Source organism: Chlamydotis macqueenii, chromosome 4 (genome assembly GCF_036417535.1).
Source record: "Chlamydotis macqueenii isolate bChlMac1 chromosome 4, bChlMac1.mat, whole genome shotgun sequence".
Classification (NCBI taxonomy): domain Eukaryota; kingdom Metazoa; phylum Chordata; class Aves; order Otidiformes; family Otididae; genus Chlamydotis; species Chlamydotis macqueenii.
This window is the reverse complement of record NC_141559.1, coordinates 32,954,205-32,980,677: the sequence shown is the minus strand read 5'-3', so window position 1 is coordinate 32,980,677 and position 26,473 is coordinate 32,954,205. Positions and strand designations below refer to the sequence as shown.

At 38.9% G+C, this 26,473-nt stretch overlaps 1 protein-coding gene across 1 annotated transcript in view; it reads left to right on the top strand.

The window, feature by feature from the left end:
* The window catches only part of MMRN1 (multimerin 1), a 47,381-nt gene extending 21,248 nt beyond the window's left edge, over positions 1 to 26,133 (top strand). Inside the window, exons 4-8 of the mRNA XM_086746880.1 lie at positions 4,648 to 4,746; positions 9,711 to 9,884; positions 14,419 to 16,398; positions 23,419 to 23,565; positions 24,703 to 26,133. Of these exons, the coding sequence (XP_086603006.1) occupies positions 4,648 to 4,746; positions 9,711 to 9,884; positions 14,419 to 16,398; positions 23,419 to 23,565; positions 24,703 to 25,124 (2,822 nt within the window). The 3' untranslated portion in view covers positions 25,125 to 26,133. The remainder of the gene's footprint in view (positions 1 to 4,647; positions 4,747 to 9,710; positions 9,885 to 14,418; positions 16,399 to 23,418; positions 23,566 to 24,702) is intronic.
* Positions 26,134 to 26,473: the final 340 nt, after the last annotated feature.

Here is a 26,473-nt window from a genome sequence, read left to right as displayed (position 1 = left end):
AGAACCTCAGCAGGCACAGAATTCTCTTCTGTGCAGCTGAGCGTGGAGTTGGATATTAACGCAGGACACGGTCAGCCAGCAAGGTGTCCAGTGAGCATGGATCAGATGCTTTAAAAGTTTGCTTTGAAAAAATGCAAACGTTAGCAAAAATAGATTTAAAAATGCTTACTGAAGGGCAAGTCTGCAGTTGATAAAATTGAAATGGCATCAAAACAACAAGGAAGCATTGACCAGGAAAAAAAAAAGCTGTATAACTCAATTTGTAGTGGCATCTGTGTAAAAATAAAAATAAAGGGAAGTGTTGTCAAGTGTTACAGGAGCTGGTTTGAAATTACATCTCCTGGGTTCTATTTGCAAACCTCTTCTGGCTTGCTGAATAACTTGAGGAAGCCACTTATAATCTGCATACCCAAGTTTACCCATCTAGAAAATTGAGATGACACTTATCTCGCAGGGGCACTGGGATATTTAATTAATTAATGCTTGTAGAAGTGCTTAAAGAGATTGGGATGAAAGGTGTTATGTCAGAAAGGCTCTTCTTCACGGCTTCTGGAATCCTGCCTCCCATGAGGAGCAGACCACCAGCACAAGCCTTGCCTGTATTATACAATTCCCATGAAGGGACGTCAGCTAATGAACTTGAACAGTTGGGAGCTCAATAGCCTTGTCTTCAGGCACTCTCTTTCTACGACGGCAGAGGCAGAGGCATTGTAAGCTCTGACTGGGGCTCTCCAGAGTCACTGAGCCCTCTGCTTGGCCTCTCTGTACTTGATCTGCTCAACAACAGAACTGTTACTGAAGGATTTCTATGCCAAGGGAACTGGGGAGTTCTGACAATATGTTTTAGATCCTGGGAAGGCACTGTTACTGTGATGTGGGTTGCTTGTAGCAAACACTAATTCAAAACACCTTCTGGTTTAGCTTCTCTCTCAAACCAAGTGAAATCGTACGTAACTATTTCAGTCTGATAGTCTAGGCAGGAGGAAACACTTGTCACCATTTGATAGTTATTACTAGACATCTGTAAACCATATTTTGGTAGCCTCATCATAACTGCTTGGTTATAGCTGCTTCTCAAGGTAATGTAGTAGTGAGTGAGACAGAAGAGCCTCTGGAAGGAGACGTGTTCAGATCGCTAGTTCTAATGTTACCTCCCATGTGGCAACGCATGACCAAATTGTATAAAACATGGATCCTAGTCCAGCATGGACAATGTAATTTTACAAGAAACTTTTTAAGAAGGGGAAAATGTAGACATAATTTCTTACAAATCTCATGAAACAGCACAATATGGACAGTTCAAAAAATAAAACATCATTATTTTGATTTGGGAATATGAAATGCTTAACTGGGAGTAAAACTGCTAAAATGAAAGGGCTTGTAAGTTCTGAGTACAAAAGTTCACGACATGTAATTTTTACTAAACACAGCTTTATTTTAACTTTTCATCCTTAAGCTGGAGCAAACAATGTGCATATAGTAATGTCTGAAAGGAAGAAATCCCAGTTCACTCATGCACTGAACACTATATTATGTGTCACAAATTATTTCAAGGACTGGAAGATGCATCGTCACATATAGAGCAGGCTGCATTCGAATTCAGCTTTGCTGTAGAGTGAGGCTGAGGTGACTTAATGTATATGAATTCATTTCCTTCTGCCCTGGCTGTGGTTTACAGCAAATGGTTGGTTCTCAGAGTTGCTGACAATGCCAGAGCCATTGTTAGCACTGAATTCTCTCACATGGCAGCAATGTCATTTCTCCAGCAGATGGCTGTAAAATGTTCCACACAGGAGCGACTGCTATCCTCTGCATGGGGTGAGCTGCAGACACAAAAGGTAGCAATTCGCCTTGAAGCATAGGGAATGGGAGGAAACTACCAAACTCCCTAGAGGGGTTCCCCTTCAGCCACTCCTTCATCAAAAATGTATTGAGAGAAAAAGATCCAATTTCCATATTTTTAATATAACCTGAAATCATTTTGCACACTGTGTTTAAAAATACATGGAACAATAAATTATACATCTAGGCCAATATATTCAATGATAGGAGTCTAATGTTAAATTCCTGTGTGTGTGTTACCTGATATTTAGAAGTGCTGATGACTCTGAAGCTCCTGGAGGAGCTGGAAGAACTCCTCACTGCTCAATATTTTGAATTGCTCCTTTTTTTTTTTCCCGGTGTTGCTTTGTTATTGTAAATGGCACCTACAAGGTGGATTTAGAAGTTTAATTTTTATTTTCTATTTTATCTTTTTAGCTAAAAGTGAGCATAACATATCCAATTTTTAAAAGGTCTCAAATGTTAGTCATTTGATGGCTATTTCTACCCTAAAGTGTATATATATTAGAGTTTCAGTGTGGTGCTCCCATCACATCTGCTGCTGTTCAGCATCTAGGACAGGGAATCACAGCTGTGGGACCAAGGAGCACATAAGACTTAATCACTGTATGATGCGTCAGAGTGGTTCCTTTGGAAAAGGACTGAGCTGCACTGGAAGAATGATGTAGGAGCAGCTATATTGCCAGTGACTCTTCTGAATTTGTTTCACAAATGAAAACCCTGAATTTCTAATGCTTCCTGAGAAATACCTTTGCTATACAGTGATGAAATTTAATAACTGTACAATATGAGGTATTGTCTCTGTGTGGATTTTTTTTGTGTGTGTGTACATCAGTGGTTACAGTCCTTGCTGCTTTTAGAAGCAGTATAATTCTGTATTGGCTTGCTTCATTACTGATTTGCTCCAACAGCGTGGTACGATGTCCTGGGTCTTACAGGGATTAAGATATCTGAATAGTTTAAAGCATTAGTAAAACAAGCACACAGTGATATATCCTTGAAACTCTGAAAGTGAATAAAAATACAAGGGTTTGGGTATTCCACAATGTGAAGCTGTGAGTGGGGCAGTTGATTTAATAGGAGGGATGAAAGATAAGATGAACAATATAAAAAAAAATCTGATGCCTGTAGCAATAACAGTGGCACTGAATACATTTAGAGCCACAGAAAGATTGGTAAATGGAAGAATAAAAGGACATCGATCAGCTGCTCTTTATCACAGACAAGTAACTGACTCCCTTGTCATAGATTATATCATCACATCACCACCTGATAAATCCTGTGTAATGAATTGGGCTGAATGCAAGTATTTAACTCCTGTCAATAATCGTGCCACAGAAAGATAACAGAAGCTATTGAAATGATAACTATTTGAGGATTTCGTGTTTCTTATCAGCCAATTTCAATAAATTCTCTGAAACTTTAGTCCTTATGATAATTTCCTTTGAGTTCCTGTCCAAATTCTTTGTTCCCTCACCGTTAATTTACAACCTCAGATACCTTATACCATCCTTAAATGTAATCTATTGATCCTCATATATACTGTCAAGAGGTTGATGAAACATAGATAATTTCTTGATTCAGCATTTTATTCTGTTTCCTTGGAAACTCACATTATGGCCAGACTAGGTTTTAATATTTGAATATTTGAAAATAATGTCATCAGATATTTGAAGATTTGAAAATAATGTCACTATACCCAAGTTATTCTGTTTGTACTCACTACAGATTGGAAATCTGTAAAGATTTACTCACTAAAGATTGGAAATCACATCAGTGCCACATAAGTGGCATTCCTTAGATGTGCTCCAGCTGGAACAACATCTACTTCAAAATGCTTTATGAAGTGAGCAAGCATATAAAAATTTGTATGAATTTACACTAGTGAATTTACAACCTGCTTTGTACATATTCCATTTTTTAAAACAATAATGAAATGAAAGCAATGCAGTTAAGCCTAATGCCTAGAGAAGTAAGTCAGGAAGGTAGAAGTCTAAGTTCAGTTCCCAGCTCCATCAGTTGTTCCCTACTTTTTCTGAGTGAAGGCACTTTTCTGCACCTCGGTTTCCCCAGCTGTAATACTGAAATAATAATGTTAGTCTTGCTTTTTGCAAATTACTTTGAGACCTTTGGACTAAGATGTAAAATCAGTGCAGAAGATCTCAGCAGCCATGACCAGAGAAAATATTTACAAACTTATCACCTTCATGAAGTTTTTGAATGTATGTACCACTTGCAAATCTTGGATGACATTTGATGGAACTTGGAATTTAATTATGTTTTGAAATGGTTTTTATTTTCTAGGTGTTGCAACACTGTAATATCACCATTGCCTTTAATGGGAAGATTTCCATGGTTGAAGACTTGTGTAATCTGTCAAAAGAAAAAATATTAGTTTCAACAAACCTGCCTAATTTTGTGGCTATAAAAAACCTAATTAATTTTACAGCTGACAATCTTTATATTATGTTTGTACTGATGTTTTGTATTGATCTAAAATATTCCTCTAGAATTTTTAGTCCTGGATATTTCAAAATTTTGTTCATTATAGGGCAAGTTTTGACATTTTAGTATTAACAGCAACCCTTGACAATCTCAGGAGCCATTTATAAAGCCATCCACTGTCTTCCTCAGTGTGGTCCCACACTGTGTTATAGATGGACTGAGCAGATAACAAAAGTCACTGCAGATGTTTAGGCTTTGGTAAAGTTGATATAGAATAGAGAGAGAAAGCAATTGTTTTGGAATCTGGATTGCCATGTTCAGTGTTTCACTTGCATCCTTTCCTTTTTCTCCCTCTTTTAGCTCAAGAACAACATTCACTCATACACAGCAACCAGGCTGAAAGCAGCAGAACTGTCAGTGAGAAGACACCAAGAGCTACTCAGGACCACAGTGGGCCAGGTCAGCTGTTACAATTGCTATCACCTCTAGCCCACTCACTAAGTCATGAAGATCGCTGCAAAAACAATTCGAGAAAAATCCCTGTCTGCTGAAGGGACTTAAATGAACTGTTAGAATTTCTACCAGTCATGGTTCAGTGATAAGCTTTTCTGATAAATATAGGCAGAAGAAACCGAATTTAAAGGTACCAGTAGCTTAGCACTTATAGAGTGTCTTGTAACTAAAAAAAAAAAAAAAACCAACAGGAAGTAATTCTACAGAGAAATATTTAAACCATTTGATTACTGAGTAAAATAGATGAATTAACAGGAAAGAAAAAGGAAAAAAACAAAACAAAACACATCCAGAAAATCCCCAAACCAACTCTAGGACTAGTATAGACCAGCATTGGCCATGAAATAAAATGTAGTGATGTTAATTGTGCTATCTGAATATGTGATTATTGTTATATATTTTCTTATAAAAATGGATGATTTTTTTCAAAATCCATACGATGATGCTTCAAACTTTAGCAGGGGCAGCTTAGGTTTTCTTTAAGCTGCTCCATCTAGGTTGATCAAATAATTAAGCAACACAGGGGTAGTTTACAGCTTTATACCACAGATGTTTGAGACTGTTTCTTGTTACACTATTCATTTGCTCACTACTGTGTTTACTTCACACTATCTAGACCATAAGGTTTTGGAACATAATGTCAGTGTTTGCAAGGGTATGTACAGACCTCAGCATTTTAAGAAGTAGTTAGTAACAATAATGCTTTTATTCAAATAGTAGTCTACGTTGAGAAGTTGCCTTAGGTGATTGCTGCATCAAAAGCTTCTTCATCTCTTAGTCTCTAGAATTGTTGGCTGTGCTCACTTCCCTTTCTATTTATTTTCCATTACCATCTGTGTGATTTAAAGTTTACCAGCACAAATGTTTCATAAAATTAATTTCATAGTTGTCTGTATAAGTATTTATGGAAACAGAATTTTATTCATGCCAGGTGTGTTTGCACACTCAATAAAGTGGGAGCAGAAACAATTATGGTTTATCATTCCAATTCACCACAAATTCAAATATTAAGTGTTCACTATAAAGAAACATTAAAAAGTATCAATGATTTAGAGGTATTCAAGTAGTTGACAGACTGTCAGACTGTACTATATTCCAGTCTGTAGCACCTGAAGATGTATATGCCTTCAAGGGTATAGAGAAGTTGGTAATGCATAATTATTTAGAAAGTTGGGTGTATTCAGAGAACTGCCAACAATCAGCATACAGTGTTTAAATAACAACAAAGGAAATACGTGAAGCATAGAATCATAGAATAGTTTGGGTCGGAAGGGACCTTTAAAGGTCATCTAGTCCAAGCCCCCTGCAAGGATCATGGACATCTCCAACCAGATCAGGTTGCTCAGAGCCCCGTCCAACCTGGCCTTCAATGCTTCCAGGGATGGGGCATCCACCACCTCTCTGGGCAACCTGTGCCAGTGTTCCACCACCCTCATTGTAAAAAATTTTTTCCTTATATCAAGTCTGAATTTACCTCCTTCTATTTTAAATCTATTACCTCTTGTCCTATTACAACAGGCCCTACTGAAGAGTCTCTCCCCATCTTTCCTGTAGGCCCCCTTGAGGTACTGGAAGACTGCTATCAGGTCTCCCCAGAGCCTCCTCTTCTCCAGGCTGAACAGCCCCAACTCTCTCAGCCTGTCCTCATAGGAGAGGTGCTCCAGCCCTCTGATAATCTTTGTGGCCCTCCTCTGGACTTGCTCAAACAGGTCCACATCCTTCTTATGTTGAGGGCTCCAGAGCTGGACGCAGTATGGCAGGTGGGGTCTCACGAGAGTGGAGTAGAGGGGGAGAATCCCCTCCCTTGACCTCCTGGCCACGCTTCTTTTGATGCAGCCCAGGATGCGGTTGGCTTTCTGAGCTGCAAGTGCACACTGACAGCTGATGTTGAGCTTCTTGTGCACCCCGAAGTCCTTCTTCTCAGGTCTGCTCTCAGTCCATTCTCCACCCAGCCTGTATTTGTGCTTGGAATTGCTAGAGTAAGGAAGTTGTTTCAAAAAATTACTCTCTGCTTGTGGTATACTCTTCAGCAGGGAGTGAGATTGTATTTGTCACGTTAACTTTTGGTGGCAAATTTTATGCCAGTTATTTGGCAATATTCTCTACATACTGTCAAATAAGCTTGTAGTTTACATGGTGAGTAGCCCAGACTAGGGACAAGATGTGAAAGACGGTGTAAAGTTGCCATGTTCCTTGAACTTTCTTGCTACCTCCCTTTTCTTTTGAATCTATGGATGTTTCAGGTATGGCTGTCTATACTGGCTCTTTGTGTATTCATCAGCTGTTATACACTATGGTGTTATTGTTACTCACACAGTTGGCCTATATCCACAAAAAAAAAATTATGGAACCAAATAATAAGGCAAGTTATGTTCTCAGGTCTATATGTTGCAGATGTCAATATACTGTTCTGGTGCTGGGATATTCATGCATGCTGGAAGAACAGGATGTCAGCATCCAGACTGCCACAGGGTTTTATGGAGACAGTACGCCTGTATGTACCTATCTCCATATATGTGTTTTACTTTAAATCATAGTAGACAAATAGAAAAATGAGCATAGGCAGGAGAGGGAAAGACTGAATTTGGCATGGAGATATAGAAAGATATTTCCAAATGAGAGTTAGAAAGGAGAAGGCTGTTGCCCCTTGGTGATGTTGTATAAGCAACCAAGTTTCCCACTGCTGGAGGGAGAAGGGTGTTGTCTACTAAGGCAGACAGGACCCATATGAGAAAATAAGCTTGATCAATAGAACATTAAAACATGTCACTTCTCTTAGTAGGAACTCTGCTTTGAAAAATAACTCTGAAATTGGAAACTCAGAGCTCTATGTTAATCACTTTTCAGTTATTTTTAAATCAAATGGGGTCAATTTAGAAGGAGAGATACTCGTTCTGGCTGCCAGCCCTGCAAACACAACCTTGAGCCAGGTCTGACCGCCCTGGTCTGTCACTCCATCTGTGGCTGCCAGGATTGTACAACTCAAATTCTGTTTCCAGCTCCCACTATGCAGCCATGCCACCTAGAAACCTCACTTTCAGGTTAATCTATGCAGCTTGTCATCCCCCTTCAGTAGGAACTGACAGAAACTGAACTGAAGAAAGTGTTGCGCCCTGCAGGTTAGTTATCAGTTTGCGTGACTTATGAGCCAGTAATGAATTCAAATCACTTTCTCGTAGTAGCAGTTCAACCAGGAGCAGAAGTATCCAGACCTGCCTGTCTATCACAGAGTAATATTACAATGAGGAGTATTCAGACAAAGAAGGTCCATCAACAGCTTGTCTCCACAGTACCAATGGGGAGAATTGCCACACTCTAAATTAGGTGGTTGATTTATAAAGACAATTTTGTGTCCATGTAAGTAGACACCATGGGCAAAATAAACAGCTAGAGACGCTAACATCCTAACCTAAAAAAGACAGCCTTATTCACTAGGCTTTACCAATTATGAATTTTATAACCAACATGCCTCTACAGGTGAGCATTCTCATGGGTGTTGGCACACTTCATCCATGCTGACCAGGTGCATTTAGTTAATTTTCTGAATTTCCCCAAATGCTATTGAGTTAGATATGATACATTCATTTTTTTACATATTAGAATTTTGAATAAAATTCTAGTCAGAAGAATATGCCCTTTTACATATAACTTGGGTTTTTTGGTTGTAGTCTTTATACCCCTGTGCTTCTACATGATATCTGATTATAACAGTTTACTGCCATGGGAATAGACACTGATGCCATAATGAACAGTGACATAAGATCAATAGCAATATTCATAGAATCATAGAATGGTTAGGGTTGGAAGGGACCTTCAAAGGTCATCTAGTCCAAGCCCCCTGCAAGGAGCAGGGACATCTCCAACGAGATCAGGTTGCTCAGAGCCCCATCCAGCCTGGCCTTGAATGTTTCCAGGGATGGAATATGCCATTGTAAATTTACAGTAATAAATATTTGTATTTGTATTTGTAGTGCTAAAGAATCTCTTGCATAGCAGTTTATTAAGTCATAGTACAGCCTGGATCATGTAGGGCAGTATATCATGTGTATAAAGTAGGCCATTTAGGCTGAACTGTTAAAGAGCTGAAGAGATTTTGTAGCCTTGCATACAGGAATTAGATAATTTAATTTTATCAGCATCTTCTGAAAATCCCAGACTAAGTCTAATTCCTGTCAGCTGTGAAACTCAGATGGCTAGCTGAAGTCACGTGGAGTGTCAATTTGCAAGACCAAGGCCTTTTTCACCACTACCTAACTTAAAAGCATCCAACTAGACCTTTTTGTACCTGAAGAGACCAGAAGGGCCAGGAACAATTTGGACAGGTTTTAAAATAAACTTGACTTCACAGGTTGAGCATCTATTCTTAATGATGGACTAATGATTATTCCAAAGTCATTTATCTATTAGCTGTTTTTCTACCTTCCTGCTGTGTTGAACAAGTGTTTATTTTGACTCCAACACTGAAAAGATGATGTATTCCTTCAGACACAAGCCTTGCAAATTCATGAAGCTATGTTATAAATGGTAAGTAAAAATCAATGCCTTTGTGATTGTGTTAAAGAAGATACACTAAATGAGAGTTAACAGAATACCCTGTAGGGTGCTAGGTGTAGGAAGAATGGCATTATCCTGATTAAAATATGGTAACCATTCAAAATACTCTTGTAGAATTATAAATACTTTATAATGGATACAGATGCTTCAGTAATTAGTTACTGCTGTGCTGGTGAATGTCACTAATACATGATACATGAGAAAAATCAAGATGATTCACTCAAGACTAAAAATTCAGAAACTTTTCACCCCACTTTCAGCTAATGCCTCTCAAGTCAATTACTCTTTCTTCTCCACCCCCCCGCAAGATTTTAACAGTACTTTTTTTTTTCTTCTCATTTTGTTCTCTGACCAAGCACTTACACAAAAAATGAACGAGAAGATTAGCAGCCAGGAGATTAAACTGACTTTTCTACAAAAGAAAGTTGACAACATTGCTGCTGAGATGAATGATGTGAGCAAGATGCTTTCTTCTCTGGAAGGCAAAATCAATGAAGATAAGGGCAGAGACTTCCAGTCTTTTCTAAAAGGTAAGAAAAATAAATTAATGTTATCACTCACCCAGTTAAAGGTGCTAGGAAAAAATACATGTTAAAAACATTCATAGACTGTCCTGTTCTATTGCTCAACATTTATAGGGAGAATTCTTTTTTAGTTTCATTTCATAATAACGGGATTTGTTTATTTTGACAATTGTCATGGTGTCTTTTATAGTGACAAAAAAAATTTATGTTCTTGGGTACTACATCGTCTACATGGTAAATTAAGCCACTACCAAGGCATTTTCATTTACTTAGAGCTTGTGCAAATATTCTTATCTCTGTTTTTTGTTTATCCGACAGCTGTTAAAGGAGGTAATATTTGCTTTGCTACTAAGTCCAAGTAATATTCTTTAATACATAATTCACATATGCAGGGGAAAGGTATAAAGAATTCTGTGGTTGTATTTAAACATGGCAAACATCCTGCTGATAATTTGCCTCTGATCATATTAGGCTACCTTCGATAAACATACATGCTCATATTTAATATATGAGAAAGACATGGGCAGGGATCAGGAGGTTGGGTGGACCTTATGCACCCATTCTTTGTGAATCCTACAGCAAGATCTGTTTGTTACCCAACTACAAATGGTGCTTAACAAACAGATTGGGACTGAAGCTTTCGTTTCTTTGATATGCAATGTTTTTCTCATTTTTTTTTAGGAATTGCCCCCAAACTGTATTACACTTTAGAATCCAAAGGATTCTATTGTTTAAAAATAGAATGAGGGAACTGGATCTCCTTACATGATATAAAACTAAATGGAACAATAAGTGCTGTTGCCTTAAATTTCCCAAGTGTGGTCCCATTACTTGTGCTTTCAGTCCTCCTGTCTCCTGAGTTGCTCGTGCCACGTGCTAGATGGCTCTCTTGTACCCTGGATCACGTTTATCCCATCTCTTGCGCAGTGACCCGCTTTCACCTCTCCACATATTGCTAGATGGCATTCTTGACCCTTGGGCATACATTTAATTTGTCTTTGAATATTTCCCATTTCCCTTTTGCTTTCTCTTCATTCTTTTCTTTTATATTCCGCTCATTCTGGCTGTTATTTTCATGCTATTCCAGGAGATATTTTGCTGAATCCTGTGCTCCTGCTTCTCCATGCCCTCCCTATATTTAAGGGTCCAAGTCCTAATTAAAATGTGGAGTACAAAAAAAACCCCATTATTTAACACTTCTCTGTGAATGTGTTTCAAGACTTTATTGTTATTATCTGCCATGCTCTATATTTTGCCTGCTTAGACAAAATCTCCAGTTGCTGGCCCTTTTTTGATTTACGTTCTCAATCTATCTCCTGATCAAGTAGCTCTAATGAAAATGATGCTATCAACTACTTTCTTTGACTCTAATTTTGAGCATTTCAAAACAGGTTATTCTTGGCTTGTACATAGGTGAACAGAAGGAATGAGGGGAGGAAGGGAGAGAGAACAAGGTTAGTGTTTCTGTTGGCTTGTATATATAATGTCAAAGGGCCACTATATTCTAATAGCTGCTCAGCTTTGTATCTGGTTTTGTTAGGAGTGAGGTCTGTTTCTGTGAACAAACAATTCAACAGTGTTTACTAAGTCTTTATTTTTTGGTTTCATCTGTAAATAGACTGGTCCCACAAACATGTTATCTGTTGATACAGAGCAACACTTACTGGAGTAACCAATAAGCTCCTCTAATTTGATTAGCAAAACCTGTTGTGCATTTTTAAAATTGCTTTGAGTACTCAGGAGACTGTTCCTACTTTTTACTTAGAGAAAATAATTTGGTGTTCTGCCTTTAATTTAATAAACTCTGCTTACTTCTTGCTGTTCTTTCTTCCTCCATTCACTCCACATCAAGCCTTTTTATAAACTCCTTTCCTCTTCATTATTAAAATGTACACTCCTTTAAAAATGAACTCAACAATGGAGTGTTAATGACTTCCAAGTCAGAAATGTCATTTACAGCTGGATGTATAACCTTAACTCAGTCTCCTGTGTACATACATTTATTTTGCACATTATTCTTCAAATAATTGAAACTGCAAAGGGAGTATATGTTGACACAAAGTAATTACCCACTTTGGATTTCAGCCAGGGAGTTAAAATTAAAATTTATAATCTCATAAAAAGTGCAAGAGATCTTTAACATTCACAGGTAGTTTGGGCCTTTCTGTTTCAAAACGAGCAACAGGGATGGAGTTACATCCATGAATGTACTGTGTGTATTCTCAGCTCAAGCTTGAGAATATACCCAGTTGTCACCTACAACACAAGTCTGGGTCAGGTCTTTCTATGGAAAGACATGCTCCCACAGCCCCTGGTGAACTTCGGAATAACACTTGCTTACTGCATACCGAGTTGTCCTAGCCAGCAAGTAAGGCAGAAAAAACCCAAAGTTGTCTCTTTTATCAGGTTCCACTCCCTTGATAACAAGAACATTTGAAAATCGCAGCCGATCCTGCAATTTAACTAGAGTAGGAATGAGAGAGAACAAGCTGGCAGTTTCTTGACTGTCACAGAAAGTATAGATCCTGTGGAAGACCTCTCACGGCAGGATGGTCTGTTATCAAGATTTGTTGCTGAGATAAAGAAATTTAATTAATTCCTCACAGAAGGTGTAGAGTAACCTTGTTTCTTTCCACAGCCATTAAACTTACATTCATAGCTCATTGAGTCTCTTAAAGCACAGAACATTTTTCTGCATCATAAAGTAATCTGACCAAATAATCAGTTACAATTATTTCTCTACATGTCAGTTATTTTACTCTGCATTCATATCTTGGTTCCTTCTCTCAGTTGCCAGGACATCCTCATTCTCAGGTATCCTATCTTCCTGGTTTTCCTTCACTGAAGCTCTGTGTCTAAGTGTGCACATTCACATCTATACATTGGTCCAGTCATTTACTTGCTGTTCAGGTAGTAAAACAGTAAAATAATAAAGCCAATCTCAGTATTATCACTTTGTTGTTTTTTATACTTTGTGTAAAAATTGCTGTTACATCTCTGACCAGAGTTGACAGTAATTGAGTTTATTGCTTAGGAAACTTCATGCTATATTTCTGAAGCGGCTCTTTTCTAGGCTAGTAAACTTGTTACTCCTGCCTTAAAAAAAACCCACCATACGAACAAGTGACAGATTTCTCCCCTAAGCATCAGAAGTGTTTACTGTCCATTTTACCTCACATAATGAAGACTGAGACTCATTAATAGTTCATAAAAAGCAAATATTATCAACTACTTTATCTCTGTTACCAGCTAGAAACACATGCACAATCCAAATGGATCTCCTGAATGGAAAAAGTACTGTACTTCTCCCTAGCTTGCTGAACAAAACCACTTTTATTTTGAATCCTTTGCACCTCTGGAGCCCAAAGTTGCATTGCATTTCATGGATCTGATTTTCTGCCATTTTTCTGCTCTTGCTGAGAAATGTACTTTCAAATCAGGTTTCAGAACGTGCCTTGCTATTTTAGAGATGAAGCAATAAAATCCAGTCTATAGAAGTAATCGAGAGGAGAACAGAGGAAGGCAACAGAAGAATTTCTGCCTTTATCAATAGGATTTTATTCAGAGAACCAATGGTCACCCAGGCATTGTAGAGGTTGAAGTTTTTAACCATTATATCACAAGCTGGCTGCAAGTGTTCATAGAGTTCAGAGAAAACGTGCAAAGAACGCTCCTGTGCTTTAGCTGTGCATAGGGGCTACCTTTGAACAAATTTTAAAATTCCTTCTAATCTCACACCAGAGCAGAACTACTGCTCTAATTAATTCAAATCTGTTATGCAGCACTCCAGATGAACACTGTTTTATGACTGTCTTAACCCACCTAGGGCTATACAGGAGACATATTTTGATGTTATTCACAGGAGCAGGACTCTTGCACATTCACCTCTGCCTACTGCTTTTCAGGATCAGTATTCCTAGGAACTATTTAAAGAGTTGTAGTATGCCAGACTAACTAAAGGTTTATACCTTTAAATTGCCTTTTGCAGCAGTTGTCACATTACTAACTTCAGACATTCAATAAAGCTGTTATTTTTATTTTGCTTCTTTCTCACTGTAGTGTCTTGTATGATCACTTACCACATACAATATGATAGGAAGGTAATAATCTCTGCTTTCACTACTTCTTGACCATAATGTTGATAAAGCAGGTGTTTTTTCCTTATTTTCCCAGTGGAGAATGGACACATTTTCTTATGAGCAAGCCACAAAAGCATAGATCTCCTCATTTCAGTACTCAGAAATGGCTTAGCTAGGACATCAAAGTTGACACCATATACACAGTCTGAGCTTCCCCTTTCAGAATAATAGCAAAACTCCTATTGATTTCAGTAGAAACAGGGATGAGTCTTCAAACACTATTAGCTGTCCTTTACATTCCTCAGCCCTAAATTTTGCTCTACGTGTGGGTAAATTGGGGTGAGGATGTGTGTGTTTCACTTTTGTACAGCACTGTTTTTGTTCACATTTTGGAAAAAAAAACTTAGATGTTGCTAACACAAATGGCTTGATTGTCTCCATATTTCTCCTTTTCCCCAAAGGTCTAAAATCCAGAAGTATTAATGATCTAGTCAAAGACATTGTCAGAGAACAGTTTAAAGTATTTCAAGGTGAAATGCAAGAGACCATGGCTCAGATTTTCAAGACTGTGTCTAGTTTGTCAGATGATCTTGAAAATACAAAAGAATTAGTCAAGCATCTGAATGAAACCCAACAAAAAGTTGCTCAGGAGAAAGACAGTGAGCCAACAAAGCTTGACATTCTGGAGCTAAAGAGTCATATGGTGCAGATGAAAGAGGAAATGACCTTCAATTGTGACAAGCCTATGAAAGCTTTACAGGATAAGCAGAAATCCTTGGAAGAGAACTTGAAGTATCAACAGTCAAGAAGTGTCATTTATTATGAGTCTTTAAATAGGACTCTTACTGAGATGAAAGATGCTCATGAACAACTGTTATCAGCTGAACAGTCTTCAAGCGAAGACATCCCTTCAGCAGATAAAGTCACAGAGTACAATGTTACAGAGTACATGTTCACGCTGCATGAGAAAGTAAAGAAACAAGGCATGATGGTGCTGCAGATCTATGATGACTTAAGAGTCCAGGATAGCAAGATCAGCAATCTCAGTGTTGCACTGGAAATGCAGAAAGACTCTGTTCTGAGCGTCTGTGATGACATGATGTCAGAGAGCAGAAGGGATTTCCAAACACAACTGGGAGCAACCCAAGAGAATGTGCTTGTCCTAAACAAAAGTCTCTCTGATCTGATCCTTCCATTAGACAATAAGATGGACAAAATGAATGAACAAATTAATGATTTGTGCTATGATATGGAGATCTTGCAACCCTTGATTGAACAAGGGGTACCTTTTAGTCTGACTTCAGAGTATGAACAACAAATCCAAGCTGAAGCAATCAAAGAGAAGCTTGAAAACCTCACAACTGTCGTTAATGGAATGAATTCTGCAATTAAGGAGCTTTTCAAAACTCAGGAAGGACTTAAAAATGAATCTCAGGCTTATCAGGAACTGTTTGAGAGTCGTATTAATGAATGCTCCATGGAAATAGAAGATGGATTAAACAAGACCATGATCGTAATAAACAGCGCTATTGATTCTATTCTAGATAACTATGTACTGAAAGATAGGCTACATGCTCTAAGAAATGAAACTGAAGTCTGCTGTGGTAGAGCTGAGAAACTGGACAACCTGCTGGCATTCATTCCCCAGTTCCAACGGTTGAATGAATCGCTCCAGGCACTGCTCATTGCTAAGAAGGATGAATTCACTTCACAAGTAGTTCCATCACTTTCTGATCTTCCATATGAGAACTCTGACAAAACTATCCTCCACAATTTCAGAAGATTTTTTTATATTTTGAATGAAACATCATCAAAAGTGGACAATCAACAACAAGATATCAGTCGCCTGGAAGAAAAACTATTTGACTCTGTGGAAGAATCAAGGGACCATGAGGTTCGCCTTCTGAGTGTGGAGTCAAAAATTTCCAAGTTTTTGGCAAACAACTGTGTCTCACTGAAAAAAACCAAAGCTGCCTCAACAGAGAAAGAACAAGTGGTCTCACTTCAGCTCCAGACACTGAGTTCCAGGATCAAGGCACTGGAAGCCAAGTCGATCCGCTTCTCAAACAGCATTCTGCTTCTGAACAAGACTGCTCACGAGGCCTGGGGGCTGTGTCAGGATACCAACAGCAGCATCCAAAAAGTGAATGCGAGTATACCTATGCTCATTAAACTTGCTCAGCCAGATATCCCCCTGCTGCAGAGGGGCCTCAAAGAGCTCATTGAATCTGTGCTTGAAATAAAAGCAGGAACTATCTTAAAAAATTTAACCCAGCATGTTGATATATTGGTGGCAAGTGCAATGAACAACATCACCAGATTTCAGAAACAGGCAAAACCAGTTATAAAGAAACCGACCCTAGCAAAAAAAGGGACAGCAAACATCACTATGAGCCTGGCAAGCCGAAGTCAGAGAAACACGGATAATACTATAGATCCAGGTAATGCATTTTACTCTATTAAAAATTAGGGTCTTTGTAATAAAGGCTTATGTAACCATTGTGATGAACTGAAGTGGCAGAACTTAGTTGAGTGTGAATAAAAAGTCCAAAGAACACCATAAGGAGTGTTTCAGAGGAACCTGAGGTTACTCTAGTTTCTTGCTTACCAGAGAATTTATTTTTCCTATGAGGATACTCTGCACGAGGCATCTAGAAGCTTCATTTAATTTTCATTAATAAATTCACATCTGATCAGTTTAAGATACATGTGCATGCACACACACTCAGCTGAGAACCTGACCTTTCAAACTTAAATGACAATTTAGACAAAATCTAAACTGTAAGAATTTTGTGCCTGCACCTCAAGTAGCAATGTCAGTAAAAAAAACATGCAAGCTGGGAGAGAAATCTGGAGTTGCATCAGTACTTTTCAGTGTCAGCGGGGATGAAAAATATAAAAAACTTGAACCAAGTGAGTACACAGAATGACTGTAATGAGGCTTTTGCCAGCTCCTTCAGTACTTCATTGAGATTATTATTGCAGTTAAAATTACAACAGTGTATTCTTGCAGAATCAGGATCCCAGCCAATAAAGTAGGTTTGACTTGAGTCCGTCTGGAGAACAGCTCAGCTGAGTAGGAGCTGCCGTTCTTAAAAGGGACATTCTGAGTGTGATTCACCTCTGAACTTAAATTCAAATGTCATCATGTGAAATGAATTCAGATGGATTAATTCATAGAAATACAAACTCTGAGTTACGACTTTTGGAATCAGGCTTGAGTGAAAATCAATAGTGCAAGCTAATGTTTTATGGAAATATAATTTCTGGGAAAATACAGAAAATGAAGAGTGGTTAAGTGACTAGAAATCCTCAGAGTACTCTAATTCACATTAAAATAAGTGAGACAGATTCCCAAATGACAGATAGATGTCCAGATACTTTTGAACACCCAGACATAAATATTTTCTTTAAAGCATTCTTAAACTTATGAACATTTCTGAAATTATGTTTGCTCTCTATTGTAAGCAGATGTAGGGGTAGAAAGAGCTACCACTCTTGTTCATGTACTAGAAACCATGGACAATCTCCCTTTCCCTCTCCCTCTCCATGCCTCTTCCCTCCCTTTCCCACCCTCCCTCCTTTGTCTTCTCCTGTCCTAGGTACAGCACTTTTCAGTAATCAATGGAAAGAATCCTTTTTAAAGCCCATGAGTAGCTTGGCCTCTGCTGAAAGCCATTCTCACCAAAGGATTTCAGTTCTTGGTTATCTTTTCAGTTAGAGAGGACACACAGCTATTCCAACAGGCAGTCACACTTAAAAATGCACCAAGATTTGCCAAATTCTTACTACAAATTAATTTGAATATTTTTATATTAAAATGCCAATTCTTTCTCAGTCATTTCTGTTTTCTACTTGTTCCTGCCACTGCACATGACAGAAATTCAAAACCCTTGTTCACAATTAAAACTAAGGGAAAATGAGATACGATGCCTTTGATCCTCCTTGAGTGTTCTACTTTGTCGGAAAATGTAACTAGTGCTACCTGCCTGGAGCACAGGAAGCCACCACCTGCTCTGTATTTTTACTCCACATTGATGAATTAATGTCTTTCTTATTTATTATTTATCTCTTGATGAATTTTAACAAATAGCTTGCTTGATAGCACTGGTGTGTGCTTGCTCTTACAGGAAACGCAGATCTTTGCAGATGTTGAAAAGCCCTATTTTTAAGCAAGGTTTCTATATAGCAATGTTTATGCAGATTTTTCCATCAGTAATGAGCTTTTGCACTCAGTGATATTTCATGCCTAGCATTGCATTTCTGTAAGTTAAAGTAACACTAGTGTCCTAATTAACAAGTATCCATCTTCTGCCTGGATAGATTTTACTTCTCCAGAAAAGCTTTTCTCTCAAGTTCCAGGAGATCAGAGTTATGTGCTGACTCTGTTAAAGTTTCTAGAAGAAACCCCAAGGCATGATTGGCTAATAATGAAATACATTCAAACTTTGATTGTCTTTTTCAATTAAAAAAGATTATAATAAAATTCTAGAAAGAGGTGAGTGACAATTCTCATTGATTCCAAAGTGTTCAATATTTGATCCTACTCTGACAGACTGGGATTGTCATTGGCTTTAATGTGTTCAGGACTTGAACCTGAGGTAATACTTTCCTCAGCAGTCGTTTGAAATCAAGGGAAACAATATGAGTTTGCATCATGTATGCAGGGACATACAGATTTGGAGACTTCTCATGTTGTGGAATGAAGAAAAGAAAAAGTTTGTCAGCTAGAGGCTGCAATATGTGTATGAGGGATGAAAATTCTAACACTTCACCCTACACTAACTGTAATGGCAACTTGGGGTGAATAAAAAAAAGTAATGGTCTTAACACAGCTTCAAGTAGCTAACATAGAAGAGATTACAGCCTTTAAAGAAAAAAATATGCAGTAAATTCTTCATTAGTCTTGGTCATGGATTATGTCTGGTCCTATCTTCCAATGCAGTGTTCTACTGCAGAAACGCGTGATGCAGCGCGAGGGCAGCCCAGCTCAGTTCCCATTTCCTGTTGCCACTTAGTGCTGTGTCTTTCTCTGAAGAACCTAGAGACTGCTGTGCTTTTCAAAGGTGAATGCACTCTCTTGTTTCTTGTCTTGGTTATAGTTTTGCTTTATTCAGATTATGGCACCCTGCCATCAACATGAATAACTGAGAGTGCACCTATGTTACATTTGTGTATTTAAAACAGTGCATCTGTGTGAGAGAGGTAATTTCTTCTTTTAATTCACATTTTCTCTATGTCTTTTTAAAATCTTGTTTTCACGTGATTTCTGACTCCTAACAGAAATGCAAGCTTCCATTGTCACTTTATCATTCAAGCATGCAGTGAAATGAACCTATTTAAATATTTTGCATCTTGTGTTTTAATTGCACAAGTTTGATGCTTACTCTGGTTGTTTGATGACATATACCTCAGTTTTGCATGTTTACTCTTCAGACTAACAGCCAGATGAAACTTTTTTGTTGTTTTTAATTTAGTGATCCTGAAATCACCACACTGGAAGTATTAGATACCTCTGTTTAACAGAGAGGCAGAGTTGCCAGAGTCTAAGTAGCTCAGATCAATCTTGACAATCTGCCTCCATCAAAAACTGGAGATCACAGCTCCTCTCCTCTTTCCTTTTCACCCAAGAGCACTGTGAGGTGAATCTTTGTGCTTTTTTGCACTACGAACACCCTACACAGTGCTTATACCTGCATTCCCTGTCAGGGCCCCCAGTGCACTGATAGCCTTAATTGACCTGGGCATCCTGACCCAGCCCCTAAACTGCACACCCTGCCCATGGGCCTGGGATCCCTATTTCAGCTCAAACCAAAATCCCAGGCTGTTTGAGTCATGCTGGGCTGTCACTAGCCCTGGTTACAATGATCAGCCTGCCACACTTTGCTTGCCACTTCTCCAGGTGAGGCACCAGCCCTGCTGTTACCCTCAGTTCCTGGCTGCCAGCCCTGGTGGGGCTGTCCCTCTCCTGCTGCGCCCGAGCACTCTTTGCATCTAGGCTACTGGGGATGCTCATTGCTTTTATCACTGTCAGGCTGAGAGCAGTAAACCAGAGGTGATTAATAATTGCAGACTGACAACCAGTCTGACCCTGTGTGAGCAGGGTGGTTCAGTAGATTCCCAGGCTCTTCCAATCTCTCAGGGCTTCCCAAGAGACCACTACTGATAACTAAATATTGAGAAAATATTGGTAAGTTACTTCCTGTTCAGACATTTCCAAACTGAACCACTGGAGTCACTTATTTCCATAAGGAAACCATTAAATTGCTAAATATTTGATTTACTTCTAAACAACACTCCAGAAGATACCAACAGAGCTTCATTATTTGTTTGGACAGCATTGGCAGTCTATTTCCCAAAAGAGCTTCTGGCTGCTTGCCCTCCTGAAGAGCAGCAAAACTCAGCATTAACTGCCTCTCCTCACTCCTACCACACTGAGTGTAAATAGCAACTGCATTCAGTTCATTCTCTGCTATTAATAGCTGCAATTTAAGCCTTTAATTTAATTTACAAAGTCTCTCTCTTTTACTCATCTACACTACTAAGTTGTGAAAGATTAATTAAAAATAGGATACGTACTATAGTAGGAAATCCTTTCCTGATCTGAACTTCTTGGCATCTTTACCTCAGCAGAGAATACAGACGTAGTGTCTCAGGATGCCCTTCAGCAAGGAAAAAGTAAAAGAAAATACTGGGCAGAGGAGCAGTCTCAGACAGAAATGACAGCAAAAGCATGCTGTTGTAAGATCACCTGGAGGTTACACAGAGATTACCTGCTCAGTGGAGATCTAGGGCATTTGCCTCTTACGCTGAAAATCCTAACTTGACTCAAACCTCTTCACAGCTTCTCCTGGTTCTAGCAAATGGAGAGGGCTCCCCAGCTGCTGTTAAGCAATGATGCACCTGGAGGGTTAATTTATTTTAGGTAAAGCTGTGTCTGAATTTAATTTAACTCCAAGTTTAAGTTCAGACAAAATCATCCCTCAGCAGACTCTTAAAACACTAGTCTCAATCTCATCATTTCCGTTTTGTGATCTTTTTCCTGTTTCTTGGATTTACTTCTTGTTTATGAAAAGCAGAGGCCAATTAGCAGAGAGGTTGACATGTTGTTACACAAAGCTTTTGTATTTTGGGAATATGATACAGTCAGCACAATCAGCTATTTTCGTTCCTTTTCTGCTTTCCTTTCACACTTGGTAAATATGTGGATGCTTGGTAAATATGAGTGAAATGTTCTGGATGCTTGGTAAATATGAGTGAAAAATGACTTCAATTAAGTGTGCAGCCAAACTATTATCTGAGAAGAAAAACATGATTTCCTCACGTCCAGTTGCCTGTGCTGTGACCCCAGTCATAACAGTCTTAAATTGCTTTATTTCAGGGATTACAGGGTGGATATTATTTTCTGTGAAAAGAATTACTGTTGTGTTTTTAAGTCCATATGCTCCATCAGTGCAAATTCAAGAGGCACTGGACAATGTGCTTAGCATTCTGCTCACTGAACTAAAATTTCTCACAGAAGTAGTTTACCTTAATGCAGCAGTCTGTGAAATGGCTGCATGGGAATCTGAAGATAACTATGAGTATTACTGAAATATCTATGTGAAGATCCAGTTCAAGATTCCGCTGGCAATAAGTAGACCCTTTTATGAAAGGCTTTTTCAGTTCCCATCTACCAATCTAGATTTACCATCACAGGACTGTGTGGCATTTTCTTTTCAGAGCTCTGCTGGTAGTACCTGGCAAAGAAAAGATTTGTTTTCTAAAATATCTGACTTTTATTTGACCAGAGCAAGAGAAAGGAAAAATGTATGGCTTGGGAATGCTTTGTGTTCAAAATTTTTCAGAGCAATATTTAATTTTTAATGTGACCTGAATGTTTTTCCCTCCAAACTGCTATGACAACACATTATACAATTACACTAAGTAGTTATTGTCTCAGAACTCAGCAGCACTGGACTGGCAGATTTCTTCTTATTGACTGGGCTGATCTGGCCAGCTTGTACATAGTCTAGCAGAGAGGCAAGGACATCCTCAGTGAGTCCGCTCTGCTAAACCACCTGTTTGGTATAATTAATGTTGCTTGCAATACAGAACTTTTACAATGATCTTGGTAGATATCCTGGAATTGAATTAGTTATGGGCATGGACAAGTACTGGGATTGGTTTGGAAAGCTTTTAAGATCTTTCATCACCAGTAGCCAGACTCCCCTGCAATGGTTGTGACACATCTGGCTGAGTAATGTCATAGACAGGACAGTCCAACCTGTACACCTGCAGTACAAACCTTTGGTATGCCCAAGGATAAGCTGGCTCTGTTCGAAAAGAGCAGCCTTCTGTGCCTCCACTAGTGAAACCAAACAAAAGCCCAGACGTGCCTGAACCAGCAGGAAAATAATTATTTCTTTTGTCTCACCCAAAGAAGGAAATAGAATTGTATCTGTCAGTATTGTCTCTTCCAAGTTTTGCTGTTTGTTCCTGAAGGACTCTTACAGCATGGTGATCTCCAACACTCTCGGCACATTCCCCATTCTTAGAAAAGATTAATTAGCTGGTCCAACATATTTATTTAATTGTATGATTGCAGACCACCTGATTTTCACTTGTGTCTTGGTTTGCTGTAGTCTGTGGGCTACCATACAAGAAGGGAAGGAGGAGGCTGAGCCAGCTGTGTGGGGCTCAGCACAAGCAGTCCACTGCTGCTGTGACCAGCTGGAAGAGGGAAGTGAGCAGCTGGTGCTGGGTGGACTGCAGGTCTCTGTGTCAGGCTGTGGCAAGAAGAGGTGGATTCTCAGCCCTCCCATCTCCCTGTGGGAATGAATATCCTCCAGACTGAATCTGTCCTGAGGACCACCTGCAGGACCACCCTGCCTTAGATTGTTATGGAAAGACTTATGTAGGGAACAGCAGAATTTCCTAATGATTGGCTGTAGGCAGGCTTTGTAGACTTTAAACCTACATTGCAGGGAGGGAGATCATTGAAATAAGGAGAGCAGGAAGAAAGAAATGAGCAATAAAAGATCAGTATTTGTTGACAAATAGTATTTGTTGTTCAACACTTGTTGAACTGTACAATCACAGCTGTTCAGATATCTTTTGATGGCTCTCATAATGTTTGTTGAGTGAGAGGCTCCAAAGAAGTTAGAATTGTAATATCTTTTATTTTATTACTTGTACTTAACCCTCTGAGTCAAGCAGAACTCAGCATTTATAGGTAATTCTGAATATCTTGGAGGCTAGCTGAGGGTATGCTGTGTTCAGACAAAGAAGGAGGCTGAACTAGTGAAGTGTCTGAACAGCCTGGACAGGATCTGAAGTTGGTCTTCACAGAGAACCTCAGCAGAAATTCTGCTGGCTTTATGAATTCACAGAAGTGGCTTTCCAAATACTGAAAACTTGTGAAGTGTCACTATAATGACATTGTAACTGAGGTTGTTGGTTTTCCTCCCTCTCTATCACAGGGCCGTATTCACCTTGCGTCAGTTCCCCATGCCAGAATGGAGGAACCTGTATCAATGACAGACAGAGTTTTGTTTGTGCTTGTCGCCACCCCTTTGGAGGACTCAACTGCAGTACGAAGCTGGTGAACGACAATTCCCTGAGTGTCGGCAAGTAGAGAATTTAGTAGTGCAATATGCTAGCAGTACGTGCCTCCGTCCCAGGGCCTAATTAGAGAGCATTTGCTGGTCAGAGGTCTCACATTTCACTTTAATGAGTACCAACTCAAGTAGTAGTGTCCTGTGTTTTGGTACTGAAGTCACCAATCCCCGTAGGGGACTCGTGATCTCTTTCTCTAATATGACCAGACAATGGGATTAAATTGGGCTGGGACCAGCCATAATAGCTGGAAAGCTCCCTGCTGAATTGTGCAGCAGGGCAGGGTGCCCAATAGATGTATTTGAACATGATATAATGGAATTCGAAGGAGGAGGTAAAATCACATCTCTGGGGAATACTGGCTGCAGCACAGCCGTAAAAGCTCTCTATACCAGTAGCTACTGTGATGTGTGGGAGTATGGCCTCAAGGAATGATTTTAGGCATGCCTCTGATTTTCATCTGCAAAGGATGCAGCCTTTGAAAGATATTTTTTAAAAAAGACAAGTGGAAACTGTGCTTATTCAGTCCAGAAAACAAATAAATAATTTACATCCAGGCCACATGAAATGTGAATTTTATGCAGCTTTCAGCAGTCATTTGGCTGTTTCTCACTCATGACAGCATATGAATAGTGAATAAAATAATTTGTGCAGTGGCAGGGAATCATAGTGTGCAGGCTCAGCTTGAAGAGAAAAATGTATACTTTTATTCCCTCATTTAACGTCAGGAGTGCTAAACCTCTTCAGTGTTTGTCTAAGATTTGTAGAGAAAATTCTTGGCTTCAGCGCACACAGATGAACAATGAAAGAGATCCTGGGGTGAGAAAAACTTTGGGAGGTGGCGGGAGAAGAAGAAAGAAAAGAAAAATAGCAGCTCCCTCAATGATAACATAGCATAGACAAACGTAAAGTTCCCTTGCTGTTTCTAAAATTATTCTTTTTGTGGGTACATCTAGCACTAATTGTGAAGAAGATTACTTTTTGTACAATACAGAAAAACCTCTGTGTTTATAGAGAAGCACTGTGTTTCAGTTGCTCAAGCTACTAGATGAAGTGACTTCAGAAAAGCTGGTTTTGATCTTCTGTCTGGTCCAAGTTGCCTTTCTACAATTTAACGTTACTTGATATTCTTCTTTATTCCTTTCCAGATTTTTCAAAAGGATCATACAGATATGCACCTATGGTGGCTTTTTTTGCCTCTCATACGTATGGAATGACGACTCCAGGACCCATCAGATTTAACAATCTGGATGTCAACTATGGAGCTTCATTTGCCCCAACAACTGGGAAGTTCCATGTTCCATATCTGGGGGTGTATGTTTTTGAATATACCATTGAATCATTTAGTCCACGTGCCTCTGGCTATCTGGTCATTGATGGAATAGACAAACTCACTTTTCAGGCTGAAAATGTTAATGGTAACAAGTACACTGACAGAGTAATTACTGGAAATGCTTTATTAGAGTTAAATTATGGTCAAGAAGTCTGGCTCAGACTGGCTACTGGCTCTATACCAACCAAGTATCCACCAGTAACTACATTTAGTGGTTACCTGTTGTATCGTACCTAAGTCAGTCGTAAATGTAAACAGTCACCATCAAATTAAGCAACCTGCATGTGAATTTATATTTGCCTTTAAATACTTTATTTCTTTAAAAGCAGTAGGTTTCTCAAAGTAACCAAAGTGACGGCGCTTGAAGTGCTGATTCTGCAAGAAGTTGCTTGGTTGTAGCCATGTGCACATCTACAAAGAAAGTCCACAGGTTGGAGATGAGGGAAAAATAAGCATCTTTCTTGTATAAGCATGACTGGGAAGCACAAATCTAATTATGTTCTACATTTACATTGCATAAACATACTTACACGATGTTGCTGTCAATCAGTTCTCAAGACAAATCATAGCTGATTTTGATTATTCCTTTACAATCTGAGTGCATACCAGAGGTGATGGATAGATTTTGATGACTCAGATGCTAGGTTATTACTTAGCTCATTGTATCAAATGATAATCGTGTATACATTCTGTTTGGAAAACATATATTTCTTTTTAATTTTGCCTGACATTATTCACCACATACTTTAATATGTCAGCGTTTAATTAATTAATGTTTTTTTTTCTTATGTAACCAGTATAATAACAAACCATTTTTTTTATCTAGCAGAAATAAACAAGAGGGAATACCTAAAAGCTGCATGCTGATACATTCACATTAGAGATAAGCTGCTCATTTTTAGCAGTGAATAGAATTAGTCATGGCAAAAACATAATGGATTTGGCGGAGTTTCTCTGTTGCTTGAAGCATTTAAACAACAGCTAGATTTTCCTTAGGTAATATGGTTTTGAGCAAACATGGTTATATTGGCTTCACACAGATTTTGCCATGTAAACTTTGACCTATAAAGTACACAGGGTTAAATGAGATAATCATAGTGCTTTCTAAGTTTGAGCTCTATAAATCTATGATTTTGTTTGTTTCTGCACTATGTTTGCTAGCCACTGAGGCAAGAGGAAATGAACTTTGTCTGCATAAACCCAAATGTGATTTCCAAGTACCTATCCAATAAAAAACTTGTTTTTATATCCTGCTATGACTGCCTGAAAAAACCAAATCTTCAGGTTCGCATCCTTATCAGTTGCAGGGTCCTGGGTTGCTGCAGTTTCTTGATATCCCATCAACTGGTGTGAGTGACCAGGTTTGTTTCTGGTTGTTGCCTTTGTTAATGCTCATTGATCAGGTTTTATGTCTCCCTCCCTTTTCTTATACTCCCAGCTGAAAAAGTAAACTTTCTCACACTCCACATGTCCTTACCTATTAGTGCCACCGACCAGGTTTATTCTCATCAGCAACTCCCTTACCACGTGCCAGGCAGGTTTGTCTCTGCATCTTCTTGTTTATGGCTCCTTTGACCAGCTTCTCT